The following is a 21,047-nucleotide window of genomic DNA, read 5'->3' as shown; positions in this document are numbered from 1 at the left end:
GGGGCTGCAGATCCAGTGTAGGGCTGTGGATCCATCATGAGGCTGTGGATCCGCCAGGAAGCTGTGGATCCGTCATGGGGCTGCAGATCCAGCATGGGGCTGCAGATCCAGCGTGGGGCTGTGGATCCACCATGGGGCTGCAGATCCGTCATGGGGACAGGCACCCACAGTTGCTGGTGCTGGGATTGCCAGCCCTGGGTCAGACCCTGGGCCATGCATTGAGTTTGCAAGGCCTCAGGAGAGAGGGTTTGCACCTCCTGAGCTCACCCGCGTTCGTGGCTGCTTTATTTTCCTTTTCTGCTGTCAAGAGCGTGGCGAAAAACCGCCCTTTGACCGTTTAGGCCTTGGTTATATTAATAATAAATTCTTGGCTGCTTTCCCTTTCACTCACAGCAAGACTTTGAGCCCAACACCTCCCCTTGTGCTCGGCTCTACTGCCCCCGGGGGCAGGAAGGGCTGGGGGCAAGCCAGGCGCTGGCTTGGGCCACCAAAAAGGGGACAGCAGAGGAGCGAGGAGCTTTCCTGGATGAACTTCCAGCTCCTTCCTTTCTAAATACCCCTCCCTGCGGCTCAAAGGGGGGGGGGGGAGATGGGAAAAGAGCTGCAGGACAGAAAGGGGATGAGAAGATGACATAGCGGTTGTCCGTAAGGAGGGATGGAGGAGGAGGTCTCCAAAGTCCACATCTCATCATCCTGGCCGCCGGCCACCCCCCCAGAGCAGCCCCCGCCTCCCCCAGGCTCCTGGGGCAGGGGCCGGGGTGCTCCCCACCCTTCAGGGGGCTCCTCTGTGAAGGGGAAATGGCAGCCAAGAGGCTGGAGGCTCCAAAACAAGGAGGCTGAGGCACGTGAACGTCATCGCTCGGCCTCTGAAGAAGCGCCCTTGGCAGGAGCTCTGCTGTGCGCCGAGCACTGCCTGTCCCCACCGCAGGCGTCAGGGGATGCCAGGCTGATGCTGGGGGTCAGAGGGTGGTGGGTTTGCTCCCCGCGAAGGGATAAAAACGCTCGTAGCCCTCTTCCAGCGAGGAGGAACTCGGCTGGAAGATGGTGTTTGGACTTGGGGCATCTCTTTCTCCTCCACGTTGGAGGCAGATGTTCCGCCACGGTCCCAAGATTCTCACACCAAATCCTTCACACACACACACACACACACACACCCGGGCGGAGCTGCAGCTCCTTGCTCCGGTTGGGAGGGCAGAGCATGGATCCCACAGGAGAGCGATGCCCCGAGACCGGGAAGGTGCCGGTGGACGGGGGCTGGCAGCGGGGGGAGACCCAGGGGAGGCTGGAGAAACCAGGGAGGTCTGGAACACAGGGCTTGTTTTGCTTTTTGTTTCTGAAATGCGTCATCTTTTGGACAGATAAGGAAGTCTCCGCTTTAAGAAGCTCTGGAAAAGCCTTTTCCCTGCCCCTGGGCCCCCCCCTGTGTCGGTCGCAGCAGGAGAAGGCTCCAGAAAGGGGACGACTTTGCTGCCAACCTCCAGAGACCCCCCCCAGCTCTCATGAGGGGACGCAGGGATCCCCCCCCCCCAAACCGTGGCATCCCCAGGAAACAGCCTCATCCCAAACCCTGCCCACGGGCAACGCACCCACAGATGCCACCCCTCTGTCCCAGGGCCACCTCCCTGGTGGTGACTGGCACCCGATGCGGGCACGGTGGCCAAGAGCCGAGGGGTTACGGCAATAGAACCCGCACCCTGCCCCAAAATTTCTCTTCCTCAGCCCCAAACCACCTCGTCGTGGGGCCACCACCACGTGTCCTGCAGCAGGACGCTGGGGACATGTGGCCCAGCTGCCCCAGTCTGGGGGTCCCTCCCTACCGCCGCCCCATCTCTCCAGCAGCTGAAAGCCACCTCCATGGCTGGTCCCTTCCCAAACCTGGCTGGTCTTCCGCCCTCGATCACGGCTTGGGACCGCATCTCCTGTCAACCCAGGGTTGGTTTTCATTTGCTCCTCACGTTTGTCTCTCTTTCTGCAAGAGGGTGAACGAACCCCACACATGGACCCTGGGGGCTTCAACCACCCCCCCAGAGCAGACCATCCCAAGCAGACTGTCCCTCTCACCTGCACCGACAGCTGCGGGAGGCTTTACTTTCCCTGCGTGGTCTCCACCACTCAGCCCTGCTCCCACCGCCTTGGAGAATCATAGAATCATCTAGGTTGGATGGGACCTTCAAGATCATCTAGTCCAACCACCAACCTAACTCTGACAAAGAAACCATCACTAAACCATGTCCCCCAGCACCATGTCAACCCGTCTTTTGAACACCTCCAGGGATGGTGCCTCAACCACTCCCCTGGGCGGCTTCTTCCAAGGGTTGATAACCCTTTCTGTGTAAAAATTCTTCCTAATATCCAATCTGAACCTCCCCTGGTGCAACTTGAGGCTGTTTCCTCTTGTCCCATCGCCTGTTCCTTGGGAGAAGAGACCGACCCCCCCAGCTACACCCTCCTTTCAGGGAGTTGTAGAGAGCGAGAAGGTCTCCCCTCAGCCTCCTTTTCTCCAGGCTGAGAAGGGTCTAGATAAGACGCCCCCGGCCTTGAAGGATGTTCCGGTGAGTAAGACGATGCCAATGTGTGAGGAAGAGCCTCTCCCCTTCTCCAGCTGCTCCCGCAGCATCCTTGGCCCCCTGCCCTGCCCATCCCAGGGGACAAGGGGCCGGATGGCTCCAGGAGCCACCCGAAAATGCAGCGAGGGGCTCCCGTGGGGATGGGGTGGGGATGTCCCAGCAGCTGGGAAAAACTTTGGACCGAGGGTATCAGGGCTTGTCACGAAAAGGGGTAGCACCAGGTTTAAGCCCCCGGGGACGGGAAGAAGGGATTATCTTTATAAACACCCCTTACGCACTCGGTGCCGGCGCTGGGGTCATCATCGCTCTCCTGCACTAAACAAGCTCCCTTCTTCCAAATTCCCCGGAGGTCACGCTGTCACAGCCCCAGATGTTCTGGCTTCTGGCATCGCCAGTTTGCAAACATCCTTTTTAACCTGGGGTGAGCGGATCCGCAGCCTCCGGGCAGCTCTCCCTGGGCAAGGGATGCTTTTTCGGGGGGGGGGGGGGGGGGGGCGCAACGTGGTTTTGGGGGCAGAGGGTGGTGGGGACCTGCTGCCTCTCAGCCAAGAAGGGGCAGGTCCCTGGAAATACCAAATGGCAGAGGAAAGGGCTGTGCTGGTGAGTCCTGGTAGGGCGTGTGGGTGCCCAGGCCCCATGGCTGCCCTCTTCCCTTTCCTCCCACCTCCCAGGTCAGCACTCCTGACCGAGCCAGAGGAAACGGGAGGAGAAAGCTGGCCCCTGGCCACCGTCAACAGGGCTACGTGGCATTTGGGATGAAGGGAGGCTTTCCGGGCAGCGGGATGCCACCAGTGCCACCGCACCTCCCACCCCGCCCCAGCCAGGCTGTCCCCTCCCAAGCATGACGCTCCACTGCGGTTCATCAGCCCCACGGGGGCTGCCACCTCCAAACCACCCCAGGGAGGAACCATCGCTTCCACCTCCCCTTCCCGGCCAGAGGCCACCAGGGTCTCCAGCCATTTAAAGAGATCTACTCAGGAACATTGCAAAGCTGTATCCCAGAGTAATCTTCTCCTGGTACCAGTCACTCCTCCCCTCCTAATCTCCACAGAAAAGTTTAGATATAGATAAGTACTTTAAAATAACAAGCTCTTTGGGGAAAAAAAAACCCAACCCTGAGCGTGCCTGGATTGCACTTGCAGAGAAGTTTCCATGGAGAAGAATCCGCTGTTTGGGAACACTTTGAGCCCCTGCCCAGGCTCGGGGAGGAAGGGATGCTCTGGGAGAGCAAGTGCCACAAACAGGACAGGGGTGACCCTCTGCGGGGCTGAAGCCACCAGGAAGAAGCCACCCCCTTGGGCCAGGCCATTCCCACGTACCTGAAGCTCCCATGCGCAGCCCCAAAACTGGCCAGTATCTGGTCTGGGGTGGCCAAACATGGCTCTGGCTGCAGGAAGCCCCGGAGGAGGGGACCAGGGCACGATGCTTTGGGGGAAAGCAGATCAGAAGCCCATTTTTCACCCCCATCATCCACCCGCCCTGGAGTCCTTGCCCTCATCCACGCCTCCACCTCTGCTGGGGTGGGAGGCATCCAGCCCAAAGGGTGGTCACACCGCGCTGCCAGATGCCCCGGAGGAACACCCACAGCTTCTGGAGGGGATCAAAACCATTCAGAGATAAACCAGGATCCCATTTTAGCTCAGGCAAGGACCACGCGGTGCTGGTTTAAACACCCCCCTTCTCAAAACAGCAAGAAATATATTCAAGGACAAGCATTTTGCTGGAAGGGAACAACACGCCCATCTCTAAACCCTCAACAATCCTTGACTCGTACAAGGATTTAGGGTAAAAGGGGACCAAGAAATTGGGAGGTGTTTTTTTTTTTTTTTATTTTATCCAATTTGGTTGCGTAGGAGGGGCTGGAAACGAAGACTGTGCAGGACAGGATTCCCAGCTCAGGGGCGGTCACCCTCAGGATGCTTCCCTGGTCCCAAACCAAGAAGAAGAGGTGATGTGAACACCTAAGCCTCCTAAGAAGCGCTTATATGGGATTAAAGAGTCCATGCAGGTTATAACTCCTTCACGCTCGGCGAAATGTCACTGAAATAGGGGACATGGGATCTCACAGCCACCAAAATGTTTCTACATCCCCCTGGAAGCTTTGCCTGGAGGTGGGAAAGGGCGAGAACCTCAGCTCACACCCACAGCAGGGGGAGGAAGACAGCAGGAAGCAGGGCTGCTTGCTATGATTTTGGTCTGTCTTTTCTGTTTTTCTTCTCACCCTGGTGAAAGCCGGGGCTTTGCAGCTATTGTAGCTGTTGTATGGGCCTCTCAGAGGAGCCCAGACCCACAATGAAAAGGAAAAACAAAAACCAAAAACCACAACCCAAACCACAGGAAGGAAAAGAATTAGCAGGGAAAGGAAAAAGCAGCAGCAGGAAGAAGCACTGGCGCCTGAAATAAATTCACCATCTGCTGCCGGGGGTGCAGGTAAAGGCTACACCACCTTCTCCCCCAGGGAAGTTGAGAATTTGGGGTGAAGTCCTGTTTTTTTGGCTTTACTTCTACAGGGGAGCACTGCCAGCATGGTCCTGCGCCAGTGGAAGAGGAAGGCAGAAAGGCAACCATGAAATGGGCCCTGGAGGGGCTGAGAGAACAGGAACCAGCCCCACGCACAGGGATATCGGAAGGAGTTTCTTTGAAATCTGAGGTTTCTTCGAAATCTAAGCTTGGGGGGGGGGGGAGGGGGGAGGAGAGCAGCTGGGGCAGAGCTTCCTACAGACACCTGGAAAGAGCAGGTCATCAAGTGGGCACACTGGAGGCCTCACCTGGGATTAACGCTTATGGCTTTTGAGGAAGATGAGCCTTGACACCAAGGGTCTGGCATCCCAGGTTTGTCTCACTCCCCTCTCTCAGCTGTTCCCGAAGTCCCCCCCTTGGCTCTGCCAAGGCAAACCTACAAAGGATCCAACAGGAAACCTTCCCGGCGCTGCTGCTTCCGCTGCGTCAGCTCCCGCTGGAGCTCAAGGCTTGGGTGGGACATTGCTAGACCAAGGGCAGCAGGACACAAGGTCTGGGCCAGAGCTGCTCTCCACCTCTCCGAGCTCAGATCCGAGCTACTTAAAAAAAAATCCACAATGAAGAAAACCAACAAAAACCAAACCCCCCAAAACTACCTTGAGTCTCCTGCAGCAATTATTTCCATGTAGAAACACCAGATTCCATCCATTTCCCCGGCAGGGGAGGAGGTAAAAGGCAGGAGCTGTAAAGATCCCACTTTATATCCCTCAAGAGCCCGGAGGGAAGGAACAGAACACCGTCCTACACGAACAACCGCCTCATTCCTCTCCCTGCCTACATCCTGTCACAGAGAAGCACGAGTCTGACACAGGCTCCTCTGAGACACTGTTCAGCTGCCGTTCCTGAAGAACACGTGGAGACGAGAGTCCCCGATGGGGATGCTTAAAGCAGGGCGGGGGGGGGGGTCTTCAAGAGAGACTGCAGCAGCACGGGAAACCCCCTGCCAGGTTACCAGGCCCTTGCTTCAAATAAAGCGGCTACAGAGCTTTTGCTGGTGTTTTCAGCTGTGGTTTCACCCTTTACAGCAGCTCACAGCTCGGATCGCTGAAGGGACCACTCCTTGTTCATCCCAAGGACTCGCAGCTGAGCCAGGGTGAGGGCTGCTGAAAGACATCACCAGGTAGTTTTTGCCATTCCAACTCAAACGTCTTTATTTCTGTGCTGTTCAGCGTCACCCGTCCTCACAGAGGACAGAGCGCAGGAGGTAAGTGAACTTTTCCAGACAAGCTGTTGGTTACATTCGGGGGCAACGAGGAAGAACCAAGGCCACGAGGAGCCATTCCCGTTTATTTTCCAAAAGTCCTCACCGTGGAAGTCTGAGGAGTCTTTGCTAAGCTGTTGTGACTTCAAATTGAAAACCAAATTTTTGGGACATGAGGACTACTTGGTAGTTAAGAGAGTCCACAGGAGCCTTAAGAGACTCTTTTTCTCCTGCTTTCCCAACCATTTATCCATTTATGGGGCCTAATGTAGCCCTTAGAGGCTCTCCTGCCAGTCCACTCCCAACAGTACCCGAACTCCTGCCCCAGAAACACGGACTCTGAAGCAACACCGCGCTCTGGACTCAGAGGGGAAGAGCAGGAAGGACTGGGATTTAAAAAAAAAAAAAAAAAAAAAAAGGAACAACCCCAAAACAACAGAAACTTGGAAGAGACTGACACAAAGGACATAAAAAGCAGGAGAAGCTATGAAAATATGTTGAGATGGTCGAGAAAAGTCACATCAAAATATATTTAAAAACCAGAAATTCCAATCTGGGTGGAATTTAAAACTCCTTCCCCCAATTTTTTTTTTTTTTTTTCTTTTTCCTGCTCAAGGAGTCTCTTTGTTGTTCCAGGACGCGGAACGTGATAGGCAGCACCAGGTATGTCCTGAAAAGGGTAGTATTTCCCCCCAACTCATCTGAGCACTTCCACAATTGACAAAGAAAAAAAATATTATATATACCTCAACAAATGCCCCACCCCTCCCTCTTTTCCATTCTCCAGCGGGCAGGAGAAAAGACTGCAAACAAATCTGACTTTTCCTTTTCGGTTAAGTCCCTTTTTTTTTTTCCCACACATCAATATCCCTGCAATCCATTGTACACCTTCTGCACCGATCCTTGTTTCAACAGCTGTTTGAGACCTGTAAGAGAAAGGAGAGCGCGTTACGGCACGGCATGAACGGGAGGAGGACTCTGCGTTTGGATGTTCCTGCTGCACTTACACATCTGGCTCACAGGTCCCGTGAGCCAGCCTTTCCACGCTGAGCCCGCGGATCTAAGTAATGCAAATACTAAGAGCGTCATTAAGAAAAGAAAAAGAAGGAAACATTCCCCCCCCCCAAACCCAGGGGGGCAACAGCTTTGCTCCTGCTATTTTTACTATTTCAAGGAGAAATAGTGCCCAGGTGCTTTCATGCGCTCTCGGGACCACACGAGGCCAGTGGATCCAGGGAGGAAAAAAGGATCTCTGCTACAAACTCACAGCCTAGAGCACCACCTTGAGATCCTCACAGGGATAAATCTGGCTCCCACAGCTGCTTTGCTATGGAAGTTGAGAATAGTTTTATCATCTTAAGTAAAACTGCCACAACAAACAGCTTTCTGAGTATTTCCAGAGTCTAATTCATCCAGCTCATGTCCCCAGGCTCCCTCTACAGCCCAAGAGGAATCTTAGAAGATCGGGAAGGCTGCATTTGAATCCTTCTGGACTAATGAGTAATTAGAAAGCAGAGGTTTTCACACCGGTATGTGGTGCCTGGGGACACTACTGTCCACTAGAAGTAGCCCCTGAAGTAAGTAAAAGTAAGCAAACTTGTCGTCTGTGGGCTTAAATATCCTACTGAAGGTTGAAAACCTGGAGTTTTTTTGAAGCCCACTGTTTCACAGAGGAGTCTAGGTGGCTACAAATACCATCCTCCCCACCCCTGAAAGCCCATTCATAAAATATTTCAAAGACCTGACTGCTCTGAGGTCCCGTCAGTACCAAATTCTTACCAGAGCAGAGGAAGAGAAGAGTGAGTCAGCCCTTAAAATCATAATAGCTCATCTACTGGGGTCAGCACGTTCAGGGAAAGGCTGGCAGGTCTTCCCTGCTACTTAAAGGGCAAGTCCGCGCACAGCAGAGGAAGCAGACTGGCAAGAATGGACGTGCCACACTGTTTTTCCAGAGATAATCAGAGGGGACTCCCTCTTTAAAGTCAGCCTGGTGACACGCTGCCAGGCCTCCTACTGCCCTCAGGGCACGGCAGCATCTCTGCTCTGACCAGCACCAGAAACCACTGAGCCGGAGCAGGGGCTGTCAGGACCCAAAATAGAGACCCAACCCATAGATAACTTTCAAATAATAATAATAAAAAAATCAAGCTAAACTGTCACAATACTGCTGTTGGAAGGGGGGCTGGATGCTTTACGTGTTTGTACAACAGGTCAGATTAGGCTGCCTAGAAAACACTGCAGTAGCTGTTAGCTTTAAGTGAGAGAGAGAGAGAGAGGATCAGTAATTAAAATCAGCCAATTTATTTCTATAGGGAAAAAAAACAACCCACCCAAGCTTTCAGGCATGCAACCCTTCTTCAGGACTAATCCAGCTAAAAGAGAGTATGTCTCCCTGCAAACCTGTTCCTGTTTGCCTGCCCTTCAATCACCCTGGCTACAAATACTCTCCTTTCAGAGCTGCCGATTTGATGTGTGAGGGTCACGGTAGCTCTTCTTAAAATACTGGGAAACTGTCCTGGAAGTGATAACTGGAACCAAGATGGTGCCCTGCCAAGCAATTCATGCCTCTTGCTTGCTTCCCAGAGAATCCTGAACTTTTTCTACGTTCAGAAACATCCCCAAGAGCAGGGCAAAGCGAGCCCCTCGACGGGAGCTGCTCATCATTAAGATGGAGTCATTCTCCAGGGCAGTGCGAGGCAAGTTCACTTCCCTTCCACAGCCAAAGGAGGCTCAGAGGCACTTCCTGGCTGATAGGCAAGAGGATATGCCTCCTGGATGTGTGGTTCTTCGAAAGGAAGGACACTGCTGGAGCAAGGTATGCTCCCGTAACCCTGACAAAAGCAGGATTAGCACCATTCTCGTACCTCGTTTCCTGCTAGCTAGCTCTAGGCAGCTGCCTGCTGGCCTAAAGGATACCCTCATTAGTGCACAGGATATTTCAACATGTATCTGATGTTCAATCAGGAATTCCAGCCAGGAATCCTGACATTTGGTGCTGCTGCACCTCAGGCATTTTTAAAATTTTTTTTTTTTTTTTTTTTTTTAATAGAGCCAACTTCGAGATTTTTCTGACACCACCAGCAGGTGAGAGGCTACAACACAACCCGGGCACTTTGCTGCCAGCCATCACTCTCTGAGCACTCGAGTTAAAGCATGGGATCCAAAACTCCAAAAAACCACAACAAACAAGCATCAGGAGAGATGAATGAGAGATGTGTCAAAGAGAAAGTCAGCTCTTATCAACAAGCAATAAATTTCCTGATGTCACACTGGCAGGAAAGCAAGCATATTATTTCTCTGACCCTAAAGCTTACACTGACCAGTGGTGCTCTTGGAGACACAGTATCTTCTGATTGCCCCAGGAGCTGGACATATGGTTATGAGATAAGAAATTAGGACCACTGCCAACAATAAGAAAAAAAGGGATGTTTTGAATTCTGAAGCCTACAGTCTTCCTTTGAATGTGTACGCTGAACTGCTGCCACACAACACGAAGAGACCTATTCCCTCAAAAAACTCCCTGAATCACTGGATGTTTGGAGATATCGTAGCACATAGAAAGGCATCTGACTGCCTACCCAGTCACCTTCCCCTGGGAAGTGTGGAATTGCTTTAGGAGGGAGGTGAAACACCCAAAGGCCCCGTGCCTGAACACACTCATGCCAGTACCATCACCTCTCTGTTCCCAGGATATCCGTAAACATGTGCAAGCAATTTTGATAAACACGCAGGCTTCTGTCGCTGCTCTTTGCCCAGTCTCTTCACAAACTGCCAAGAGCAACAGCTGGAAAAACCTCATGTCTGTTCGAGAGGTGTTGTCACCTTACAAAACTTCGAGAAGGGCAGCAGAGCCTGGAATGAGACTTCACTGCTCCATCGTGCTCGCAACAAACAGGAAAGCAAAGGGTCAAAACACAAACCAGCTTCACTCAAAATACAGCCCTCGCAGCCCAAACAGCTCCAGGAAGAGCCACAGAACATCAGTCAGGAGCTGAAGCTACCAGCTGGGCTCCAACTGGTAGCCAGCACAGTGTCACCGATGCAGCAGTAAGTGCTGCAGAGCTGAGAGGAGCCCACCCAGGGCTTGGCTTCCCTCTACTAACTTGAGGAGTCCAGGAAAGCTGCGCGTTTGCCCCATTCTACCAGGACAGCTGCCAGAATCCACTAAAAGGGCACCTTCAGAAGAAGAAAGTATGACACCCTGAGCAGCAGGAAGAAGTTCTGGGGATGGGAATTTTCTGAAGAGCTGCACTGGTATGTGTCAAGAACTTTTTTGCCCCGTAGCAGAGGAAGTGGCCCTTGATGCCTACTCTGATGCTTTGCACAGAGTGGCAGAACCTACTGCAGAGGCTGTTAAAGCAAAGAGGAATTTCCAGCTAGGAGTGTAGTACTTGCCCTCCTAGGACTTCTACATGGTTCATCAAGTTTCCATTTGAGCACTGAAGCTGAAAAGCAGATCCCTCCTACCAGACATCCGCATTGCACCCTTCTTCCCTATAAAAACAAAGCACTTGGGGTAGTAGGAGATGTAGAGATGAACAGTTCTTCTCCTGATGCTGCCTGACGCTCTTTACCCTTCACAGCAGAGGGATTTTCACCAGTCTTGCCTCCAAGAAAGTAGAAACAAGGGTTTGAAAACAGCTTTGTGATCCCATTCCAGCGAAGGCAAAGCAGACAGAGGCTAAGCCCAGGAAGTCTCTCAGCTCAGACAGATGGCCAGCTACGAAACAAAGCCCCTGCCAACTTGCCAAGCGCTACATCCCAGCAGTGGCACATCCCAGCACCTAATCTGGCTCCCTACAACTGCAGCAGCCACTTCAAAGGGAAATGGCAGTTAATCACAGGGCATCGGCCAACTGTGTTATGTTGTACAAGGGGCACAGGGAGAGGAGAGCCCCTCCTGACCGCCACAGGCCACTGCTGTGGTTGTGCCAAGTTCTTATCAGTGCTGGGGAGAGGTCTGCGCAGGCCACTGCCGTGACAAGAGCTTTAAAACACGCACCTTCCCGCTGCTCGTTTGTCAGTTGCTCTTTGGGGAACTCCACATCAAATGTTATTATTAGTGAGCCTTTGATATTATTGTTATCAAAATTTGGAAGACCTTCTCCTTTCTTCCAGAGTTTGGCCCCGGGTTTTGTAATTTTATCCCGAGCAACATGAACCTAGAGACAAGAGAAATTTCAGAATGTTGTTAGTGTTCTGTGTGTGTACCCCAATACCCTTTCCAACCCACCGAAAAGCTTCAACTGATATTGATTCCTTGCCAAAATCAGTGATATTGAGGGGGTCCAAGAAGCATTACTGCCAGGACACATGCCAGAACTACCACCACCCAAGGCTCCACATGCAATAAACTGCTGTGACAACCTGGAACCCAGACCCACACTGTGAACGCCTTGCACAGAGCTTGTTTTGGCCACAGGAATCCGTCTGGAAGTCTCCAGCAGAGGGGATACCGTACACAACCAGCAGCTGCACAGACCCCAAGCAAGGTAATCCTCAGCACAGGAGACCTACAGTTAAATTCTGTTTCCACACAGCAAGAAAGCAAACTGTCGCCTCACCTTGTGCCCATCCAAGTGGGCGATATCCATTTCAAAGCCTGTAAGTGCCTCGACCAGCGAGATTGTCACATTTGTATACAAGTCATCTCCTCTCCTTTCAAAGACTGGGTGCCTACAGAAATAAAAGACACGGAACTTTTCTCCTTCCCCATAGCAGAAATAGGTCCTTTACCTTCCCCCCAACTTCTATGTGCGAGTTTGGAGCATTCACAAATCCGAGAGGAAGTGAAGAATGAATGAAATTAAGCTTTGCTTTCCTGTGCGAGATATGTTCTACTAATAACCTTTCTATTTCTAGGGCAATGAGTGGTGAGGCGTGTCAAGAAGTTGTGACTCACGCCAATGATTTTCTTAGCAGTGCATTTCCTTACAATAGGAAGATAGTATGTTTATGGAAAAGCGGAGATATTTCAAGTGAATCACCCAGGAGCTACTAATGCATGCCAGAATTCAAGCCAAACAAAATAAAAGTGGAATTATCGTAGCATCTTAACAGTGGTGAATCCAGTTACTCTGGCATCACCGTGGTTGAACATCACAGAATTCTATGATGCCATCCTCCACAGCCAGATACCCAGCTGCACCAACTGGGCTGAAGGGTAAGCTACATGCTAGCCAAGCTGGCAATGCTGGCCAGGCAGTTGTGTGCAAGCTTTCTTTAGATGAACCAGAAAGAGCGGTCTAACTAGGGCCAGCTACTTACTTAAGAACTTTTATTCGGAAGCGCAAATCACCTGGCTCCCCATCAACATGGGGTTCACCTGCGGAAAAGAAAGAAAAGCTCTGTTTAAAGGAGCTAGTTAAGAACAACTGAAGAAACAAGCAGCATATTAAACAATAGAGATTTGCAGCTCACGCATTAAAGGAAAAAAAACCAACTAGTTGATCTTTACATGACCAAAAACCCTGCTTACATACATCTGTTATTGAAGAGCCTAGGACTTTCTGATTATTGCCTCAATGAGCTCCTCCCTCTCTTTCTGAAAGGCTTGCCTGCATGCTAATGATGGCCTTTGCTCATTGAAGGACTTTTTCCTTGGGCAGAGGGGATTCCCTCACATACTCAAGCCTGAAACAGATGCTCCTACTCAAAAGTTATCCAAAACATCAGATTTAGAGCTTTTTTTGTGTGTGTGTGTGTGTGTGTGTGCGCGCGCGCGCATGCCCCCAGTAGCAACAAAGGGAGCAGGAACTCAGAGCGTTAATCAAACTTAAGAGAGCATGCTCCTGGATTTCAGCAGCCTGCAGAGGACACAGCACTCAAACCACACGTGCTGATCAGTCACCAAAGCAGGGCTTGAACACTTTCACTGCCAGGAAGACCAGTCTTGCATCACAAAAAAGGAGCAAGTCAAAGCTGAGCAGCCGGGCACATACGTACCTTCACCAATGAAGGGATACTCCATACTATCCCTCACGCCTGGCTCTATCTCCACTTCCAGTGTTCGCTCCTCATTCACAAGCCTGCGAAACGGGAAGAGCAAGCACTAAGTTTTCAACACCTACTTATGTTACTGGGGTAATGAGAAGACTCCCACAAGTTACCACTCTCTCCTTGCTCACATCTAAAACTGGAGGGCGAGTGCTGCCTTTTCTTGAGTGCTGATACTCAGCTAGCAGAGAAGGCAAAGTTAGGCTCCTAAATGCACAGTCAGTATCTGGATGTGTGACTACGCCACAGTATTCCACGTCCAATTCTTCCCAGCTGGAAACCATGGCCTTCCCTCGCTTTATTCTGATTTAGTTGTGGGATTTCAACTCTGAATGAGTATGACCGATTATTCAAGGAATAAGAGGCTGAAAGAGCAAACTGGGGAGCTCTACATCTAATAGAGCTGATCATCTCTACTGTAAGAATAAAGACTGGCTCCTTGAAACGAGAAACCTGTGCTAAGTTTCTCCAAATTCCCCAGGTCTTGCTGGTAGTACAGATGCTTCCCTCCATCTAGTGGCAGGTTTTGAATAAACATCCATAGAGCAGCAAAGAGCTTAAAACTCACTTGACGTTGGGACATTCATCACAAACCACCTCTTGAGTCATCTGGAAACGTCCAGGACCCAACTGGGTGGTCCTCATCTCCTGCCGGCAATTGCATTTCCGTTTGCCAGGTGCCTGTCTTGCCACTGGCTTGTTCCTGACAACCTGCACAAGAGAGGAAGAGGTTGACACCAGCACTGGTGGCACTCCTGGGTCTCCACAAGGGTCTGGATCTCTCAAACAGCCTGAACATAGTTTGGGTTTTTCTTTTTAATGCACTCTCTGCTGCCTCCACAATAGCTCCACATGGTCTTGGCAAAATATGCCTGGTAATTTTTCACCTTACACTTCCTGCTGACCAAACATTAAATACCAAAATATCAGAAAAAAAACCCCTGTCTGACACCACTATTACCATTTTCTTTCTTTTTCTGGCACATCTTTCTAAATAGGGAAGGTAACACCAGGATGAAACATCTGACACCACCGGTTACAATAGCTTCCTCATTCCACACAATAGAAAAAACTATTTGGAGCTCCCCATTTAGCCAGATACAACACAAACTCAATCAATGCAAATTCTAACATGCAGAATAGCAGGGATTGTCAGCACCAGAAGCCTAGCTTGCTTAAAAAAAAACCTAAAAAAATAATAAAAAATAAAAGGCCACCATACATTTGCCAAGCATGTATTGAAAAATTTGCAGTGACGTGTTTGGCCACATAAAGAGTCTATGAAAAATCCTCAAGAAGGTTCTGCAAGAATAACAAAATGAATTTGAGACTTATGAATGGGCCCTCAAATATCACTAAATTCTAGAGACCACTCACGTGTTTTTCCAACTGGGCTACTGCAATAAAAAGAAGCTACAACTAGTTACCAACGGCCAATAAATAAGCTATTATCACAACAAGCATCCTTTATTCATCGTTGCCATTGGGCAATTTCTCTATAAATGTATCGTGTCTTCAGGTAACTGCTAGCAAATAGCATCACAACATCCTCCACTGCCAGATACTGAGCAAATGAGCATCTATTTCAGTTCTGTTCTTTGGGAGAAGATATTACTCTGAGCAGTGACCAGGCCAGACCTCTCAAACCTGAGAAGACCTGGAAAGACCAACAGGCAAATGGTCAAACTTACTTCTACGAAGTTTCCTGAATACACCTCCTCCAGAGTAACCTCCAGGTCCACGATGATGTCGCTTCCTCGGGGAATGTTCCTGTCTTGTTGGCGAGGGTTACCTCCAAACATGAATCCGAAGTCCCCAAAGAAGCTGGAGTAAAGCACATCGATTAGTTCAGGAAGGGATTCTGATCAAATGAGGCTTTGATGAAGAGTCACCCAAGGCAGCACCAACTTGGTCTGCTGAGCACATTTGAGGGGTAATGGTTTTAAACTGAAAGAGGGGAGAGTTAGATTAGATACTAGAAAGAAATTCTTTGCTGTGAGGGTGGTGAGAGCCTGGCCCAGGTTGCCCAGAGAAGCTGTGGCTGCCCCATCCCTGGAGGGGTTCAAGGCCAGGTTGGACGGGGCTTGGAGCAACCTGGTCTGGTGGGAGGTGTCCCTGCCCAGGGCAGAGGGGTGGGACTGGATGGTCTTCAAAGTCCCTTCCAACTCTGATCATTCTATGATTCTATGCCTCCAGCCCCCTAGAGAACCACCTCCTCACAGTACAAAAACACCATAACAAATCCAGATACCTCTTTTCGCTCCTCCAGGACTCCAGTTTGAAAGCTAATGCCTTCAGACAAAGCAGTCGCTTTGGAAGAGTTTTCTGTACTAAAGAAAACAAGTTTTGGAGCAGGAGTTGAATGCCAACAGCTCAAAATCTGACCACTGCCTAAGGGAAGGCCTCTCCGTACCGCACTGGTGCTCAGCTACCATCGCCACGAGGTGCAAACTCTGAGCACCACTGCATCTCCGGCACCGCAAGTCAGTGCTAGCAGGTTTTCAGCAGTTTGAGGAGAAGAGGCATGAGGAAAAAAACCCACCTTCCTAGCAAGTCTGCCTATTTTTCCTCAAAACAGACCAGCAGACAGTGTGAATTCTCACCCAAAAGGATTACACGAGATAAGCAGCTTCAGGAATTGTTTTAGTCAATTTGTGCTAAGCAGAACCAAAGGGGGCTTAAACAAAGAGAAAATCAGATTCTGCCTGAGCAACACGCAAGCGCCTTCAGATTTGGATGATCCAAATTCTACAGTTGCTCTGCAACGGAGTGCAAGTCACTACAGCATTATTGTGCAAAAGTGATCCCCAAAGTGCGCACATGATCCGTGCCAACTGGTTAAACATCAATCACATACCAGATAAACGTGTAAGAACTTTCTTGAGTTAATGCAGCTGCAGCACCTGACAAACCACCCACACCGGCGACGCAGCTTGCCAAGTGAGCAAGAGCTGCCCACGTGAGAAGACACCACTAGGTCCTACTTACTGCTCTTGAAGCAAGGACTGATGCAACACAACTGAAAGCTGCAGGTGGGATATCCACTCTAATCTTAATTTCTTCAAATTCTCAATTGTCACTTCAGATCAGTGCCTCCCGACTGGGTAAAGGGCTTTAACAGAGGATTTGCCCACATCAAACGTGCGTGACCACCACAAAATTAGAGCTCCAACTACAGAATAGCCTCAAGTGGCAAAATCTCCTTACTGAGAGAAGATGTCTCCATGGGAGCTCTGGTGCCCATCCTTCAGTCCCTCCTCACCGTACGCGTCATACTGCTTCCTCTTCTCCTCATCCGACAGCACCTGGCAAAGGGATGCAAGACAAGACATTCACCCCCAGCTGAACTGGGAGCACAGCTCTGAGAGGAAGCTCCCCAGTTCTCCTCACTGGGGGATGAGCAGCAGTGCTTTACATTACAGAAGCACTGGCTAGGACTTGCTGGCTACTCTGGACCAGAAAAGTTAAACGTTTATCAGTTAACCCCATAAAAAGTAAGGTTAGTTTATTAAAACATCAGAAGCAACATGGAAAATATAAACAATACTGAGTTTATCTTAAGGATTAAAAAAGAATCAGAAGGAATAACTGAAATCAGTTCCTACAAAGCAGGACACGGGAAAAAAATCAGTTTGGTCTTCAAGCACACAGAATGTGTATTTCTCTGACTGCTATTTCGTAATAATTAGCAATGATGGCAACTTTGCCTGACAAGCTGAAATCTGCCAAACACAGCCACTCCGCACCAGTTTGAATGCTGGCCCTCATTTCTAAAAGCAGGAAAAGTTAGAAGTAACTTTGGTACTGAGGCAGAATAACACATCCCAACACACATGACTTTCAAGTCTGAATAGCTTCAGTTTTAGTTCCTAAGTATTGATCTTTGCTCTTTCGTCCTCCAGAGATCCAGAAGTTTCCAGTCACATTTAGCCTTCCATCCCCTGTTGATCCTAAACACCCAGGTCAGCTTTCAGAGGGCTAGATAGGAGTGGAAACAGGTGGAGATGGAACTAAAAGAGCAGAGAAGCTGGTTAAACCATGAAAACCAGTCTGAAATTGTAACCAGTGACAAATGCTAGCAACAGGGGGAAAAAAACCCCACCAAACAGCAGTAACTTTACTAACTTCAGTCTGCAGGTAAGGGTTCAATTCTCTCTTTCCCACTTCAGATTTTGCATTAAAACACACATTTCCTAAAACTGGGATAAGCTTTCCGTTTTGTGACCTGTTGGAGTCAGAGCAAAGCTCCTCTGTTAGAGCACCACACAGTACTGAGGATATCACCAGCAATAAGAAAGGAATTAAGAACATATTTGCCTTTCCATTTTTCCGCAGGCTGTTGGAGAACACAACTCCCAGCACACAATTTCAAGCACCGTGAAGAAGAGTTCTTGTTTGTTAGGTTGCCTTGAAAGCAAAGCAACTACCACGGGTAAACTGAGGAAAAAAAACACAAACCTGGAAACTCCACCCTCAAACCATCCTGAGACTAATGAGTATGGTTCCCTCATATGGGATCACTCTCCTGGAAACAGCTGTGTTCAGACCACACAGCTGCAGGGTGGAAATCACTTAGGCTGCTAAAATGGAGACCCAGTAGTTTAATTAACCTACTTTCCCCACAATTTATTATTTTTTTTTTTTTTTTTTTAAGACTTTGCTGTGGATAGTCAGCTGGCCAAACCCCGAGCAGCGGTACTACTAACAGAGGCTGTCGCTTTGGGGCAAAAAGCATCCTGGTTTAGGTTATAAGGGAAACCTAACTCTAGCTCCCTTTTGCCCTAATCAAATCCACACATTGCATCTTGTGGCTCGTTTAGCAGGAGGATTTGCAAGCTGTACTGGCTAAACAAAGAGACAACACCAAACCTTGCAGGACATCAAAATGTTACTTCTTCCAAACCTATTGCAAAAACCATATCCATCAATACTGGGTTTCAATATTCTGACGCATCTCTCTTCAACAAGCAGCATTCAAACAAAGACTCTGAAGGGAGGTTTCCAAGTTTAATTCTCACTAGCACCCAGCGAGAGCTCGTTGTATTCCTACTGTGTTAGCACTAGAGCTTCACACTTTATGTCAAACAACTCCGATGCTGTTGTGCTTCAATAATACCCTGGTTAGGAAGAGGGACACCCAGTCACTGCCCACAAAAGCTAATATTCAACTACTCCTGCCACCATATCCCCTGATGATTTGATTTTATAACCATTTTTAACGGAAAAGTACTCTCAACAGTTACTATACTAAAGACTTAAGTACCCTGGGACTTGGGGAAGAAATAGAGAAACGCTTCCCGTGCACAAAGTACAGTCAAATATGACAAGATCCCAACTCACAGAAATGACAAACTCAAAGAGTAAACCGCCTGCATCAACCTGCAGATGCTGCAAATGATGGGTAACAAATACTTTTTTCCATAAAAAAAGAACTTCTTTACGGTCACTGGTTTCCCTGTGATGGTTCAGCCAATTTATTTAGGAGTAGATGAGTCTGAACTAAAAAGAGGTCCCACCTCTGATACAAAAATAAAGTTAATGTGTTTTCTTTTTGACCAAAGAGGAATGCATCCAAGCTGCTTCTCTCACTTCCTCATTCATTTGATATTTGCATATCTAAAGAGCAGAGGAGCATCAGGGATGGAAGCAGGAGCCACAGCTGCAGGCTGAGCAGCACCACCACCCTACAGCAGGAACTCAAACTTTTTCCTTCCGAAGCTCAGCTCCTCAGAGGCCACAAACCTCCCACCCAAACAACCCACTGGTGGAGGCAAGATCCCGGTGGACCTGCCTCTACAAATTCTGGCTGGTCAGCACCATCTTCCCCAGGGGCCCTCTGCTCCATGGGGGACAGCAGGAGCAGATGGAAACCAACTGTGGCAGAAGGGAGACAAAAAGGACAGAGAACGTGGAAGAAACAGATCCTATCACCCTGCTTAAATTGCATTAACATGTATGTACGTGGCAGAGAAAGTAGGCTTTGACTTAAAACGTTTGGCTAATAGAATAAGCTATATGGGATTTATATAATGCACTGTACTATTAGTGTCAGGTGTCATTTGTAGGCTACTGTATTATCATGGAAACAACAGGGACCCTCATGCGCGTGTGACCCACCATTATTCTTCTCACTGTAACGTCTTCTAAAAAGCCAGGCCAACCACCTTTTGTCTCCCGTCACCTCAGACTTACTGGTAGCCAGGCCCTATACAGACACACACTTGCTCCTGGGCCAATGCTTATAACTGATGCAACTGTATTTCTTCCTCAAAGAGCTATTAATAAATACCAAGTAACTTTAACTTGCTGCCTTCACTTTCTCCTGGCTAAGTGAGTCAAGATCATTTACTTCCCTCCAACAGAAGGAGCTCTGTAATCAACCTGGCAGCCTCTCTACCATTGTTTTTTATTTAACAGAATATCTGAAATTCAATATAGTAATCGGGGGAGGATGGATTGCACTGTGCCCTATAGAAGGAAGAGCCTTTACATTTCCTAGAAGACCTCCCAAGTGGGCTCTTTCTCATTCTCCCAAGTGTTATAGGATGAAGCCTATAGACCTGGAGAAGAGAAGACTTTGAGGAGACCCCAGAGGCCCTTCCAGTCCCTAAAGGGGCTCCAGGAAAGCTGGGGAGGGACTCTTGGTCAGGGAGGGGAGCCATAGGACAAGGGAGGAATGGTTTTAAACTGAAAGAGGGGAGATTGAGATTAGACACTAGAAAGAACTTCTTTGCTGTGAGGGTGGTGAGAGCCTGGCCCAGGTTGCCCAGAGAAGCTGTGGCTGCCCCATCCCTGGAGGGGTTCAAGGCCACGTTGGAGGGGGCTTGGAGCAACCTGGTCTGGTGGGAGGTGTCCCTGCCCAGGGCAGGGGGTGGAAATGGATGGTCTTCAAAGTCTCTTCCAACTCTGATCATTCTATGAGTTTACTCTTCATGGGACTACTTGCAGACCAAGCTCAGCTTCATGCTCCCAGCGTGTTTTACCATGAACCCTATCCACCTTTCACAGCCTGGGAAAGGCTGAAGGTTCTCTGAGTTCCTTACAACAGGGTGCACACCTGCACCCCTCTCCTTCCCCAGACCTCATACACCGTACCCTACGCCACAGGGTGTGTGTGTGTGGGGGAGTAACCCCCGGCCTCACCTCATAGGCTGCTCCCAGGTCCTGGAACTTCTCCTGCGCCCGGGGGTCGTCGGGATTCCTGTCGGGATGGAGCTGCAGCGCCAGTTTCCGGTAGGCCTTCTTGATGTCCTTGATGGAGGCGCCGCGGGACACCCCCAGGATCTTGTAGAAGTCCCTCCTGCCGGGGGGGAAGGAGAGAGAGGGTGGGGAAGCCCCCTCAGCGCCGAGCCCGAGACGGGGGGGGCGGGGGGGGGCAGGCCCGGCGCTGAGGCGGCGGGGAGGGGGTAAGCCCGGTGTGTGTGTGAGGCCCGGTGGGGGGTGCGGGCCCGGCGGGGCACTCACCCGGCGGCGGCCTCCCCGCAGAGGCAGAGCAGCAGGAAGCAGAGGCGGCCGAGCCAGCCGGGGGCCATGGTGGGGGGGCGGCGGTCTCCGGGCGGGTCCGTAGCGCCGCAGCCGCCCGCCCCGGCCCGGCCACCATTAGACGTTGTAAGCGGAGGAGCCCGGCGACCAGACCACCAGCCAATAGGAGAGCGCCGCAGCCCCGCGCGCCGCCCGCCTCCAGCCTATCGGCTGCGAACACTTCACCGCCAGCGGCCAATCGCCTGGCAGGGCGTCGGCTCGCAGCCCGCCGGCCCAATCAC

At 50.3% G+C, this 21,047-nt stretch overlaps 1 protein-coding gene across 1 annotated transcript; it reads right to left on the bottom strand.

Annotated features, from left to right (window-relative positions):
- Window positions 1-6,217: 6,217 nt before the first annotated feature.
- On the bottom strand, window positions 6,218-20,914 carry DNAJB11 (DnaJ heat shock protein family (Hsp40) member B11). The gene is made up of 10 exons (XM_074153247.1): window positions 20,749-20,914; window positions 20,428-20,584; window positions 16,492-16,589; window positions 14,976-15,108; window positions 13,853-13,995; window positions 13,234-13,316; window positions 12,556-12,613; window positions 11,853-11,964; window positions 11,291-11,450; window positions 6,218-7,214 (listed from the first exon to the last, which is right to left on the bottom strand). The coding sequence occupies exons 1-10, from the start codon at window positions 20,814-20,816 to the stop codon at window positions 7,150-7,152; spliced, it is 1,077 nt and encodes a 358-aa protein (XP_074009348.1). The 5' UTR covers window positions 20,817-20,914; the 3' UTR covers window positions 6,218-7,149.
- Between the last annotated feature and the right edge of the window lie 133 nt (window positions 20,915-21,047).

Source organism: Numenius arquata, chromosome 9 (genome assembly GCF_964106895.1).
Source record: "Numenius arquata chromosome 9, bNumArq3.hap1.1, whole genome shotgun sequence".
Classification (NCBI taxonomy): Eukaryota; Metazoa; Chordata; class Aves; order Charadriiformes; family Scolopacidae; genus Numenius; species Numenius arquata.
The sequence above is the reverse complement of the archived record's forward strand: the minus strand, read 5'-3'. Positions and strand labels throughout refer to the sequence as shown.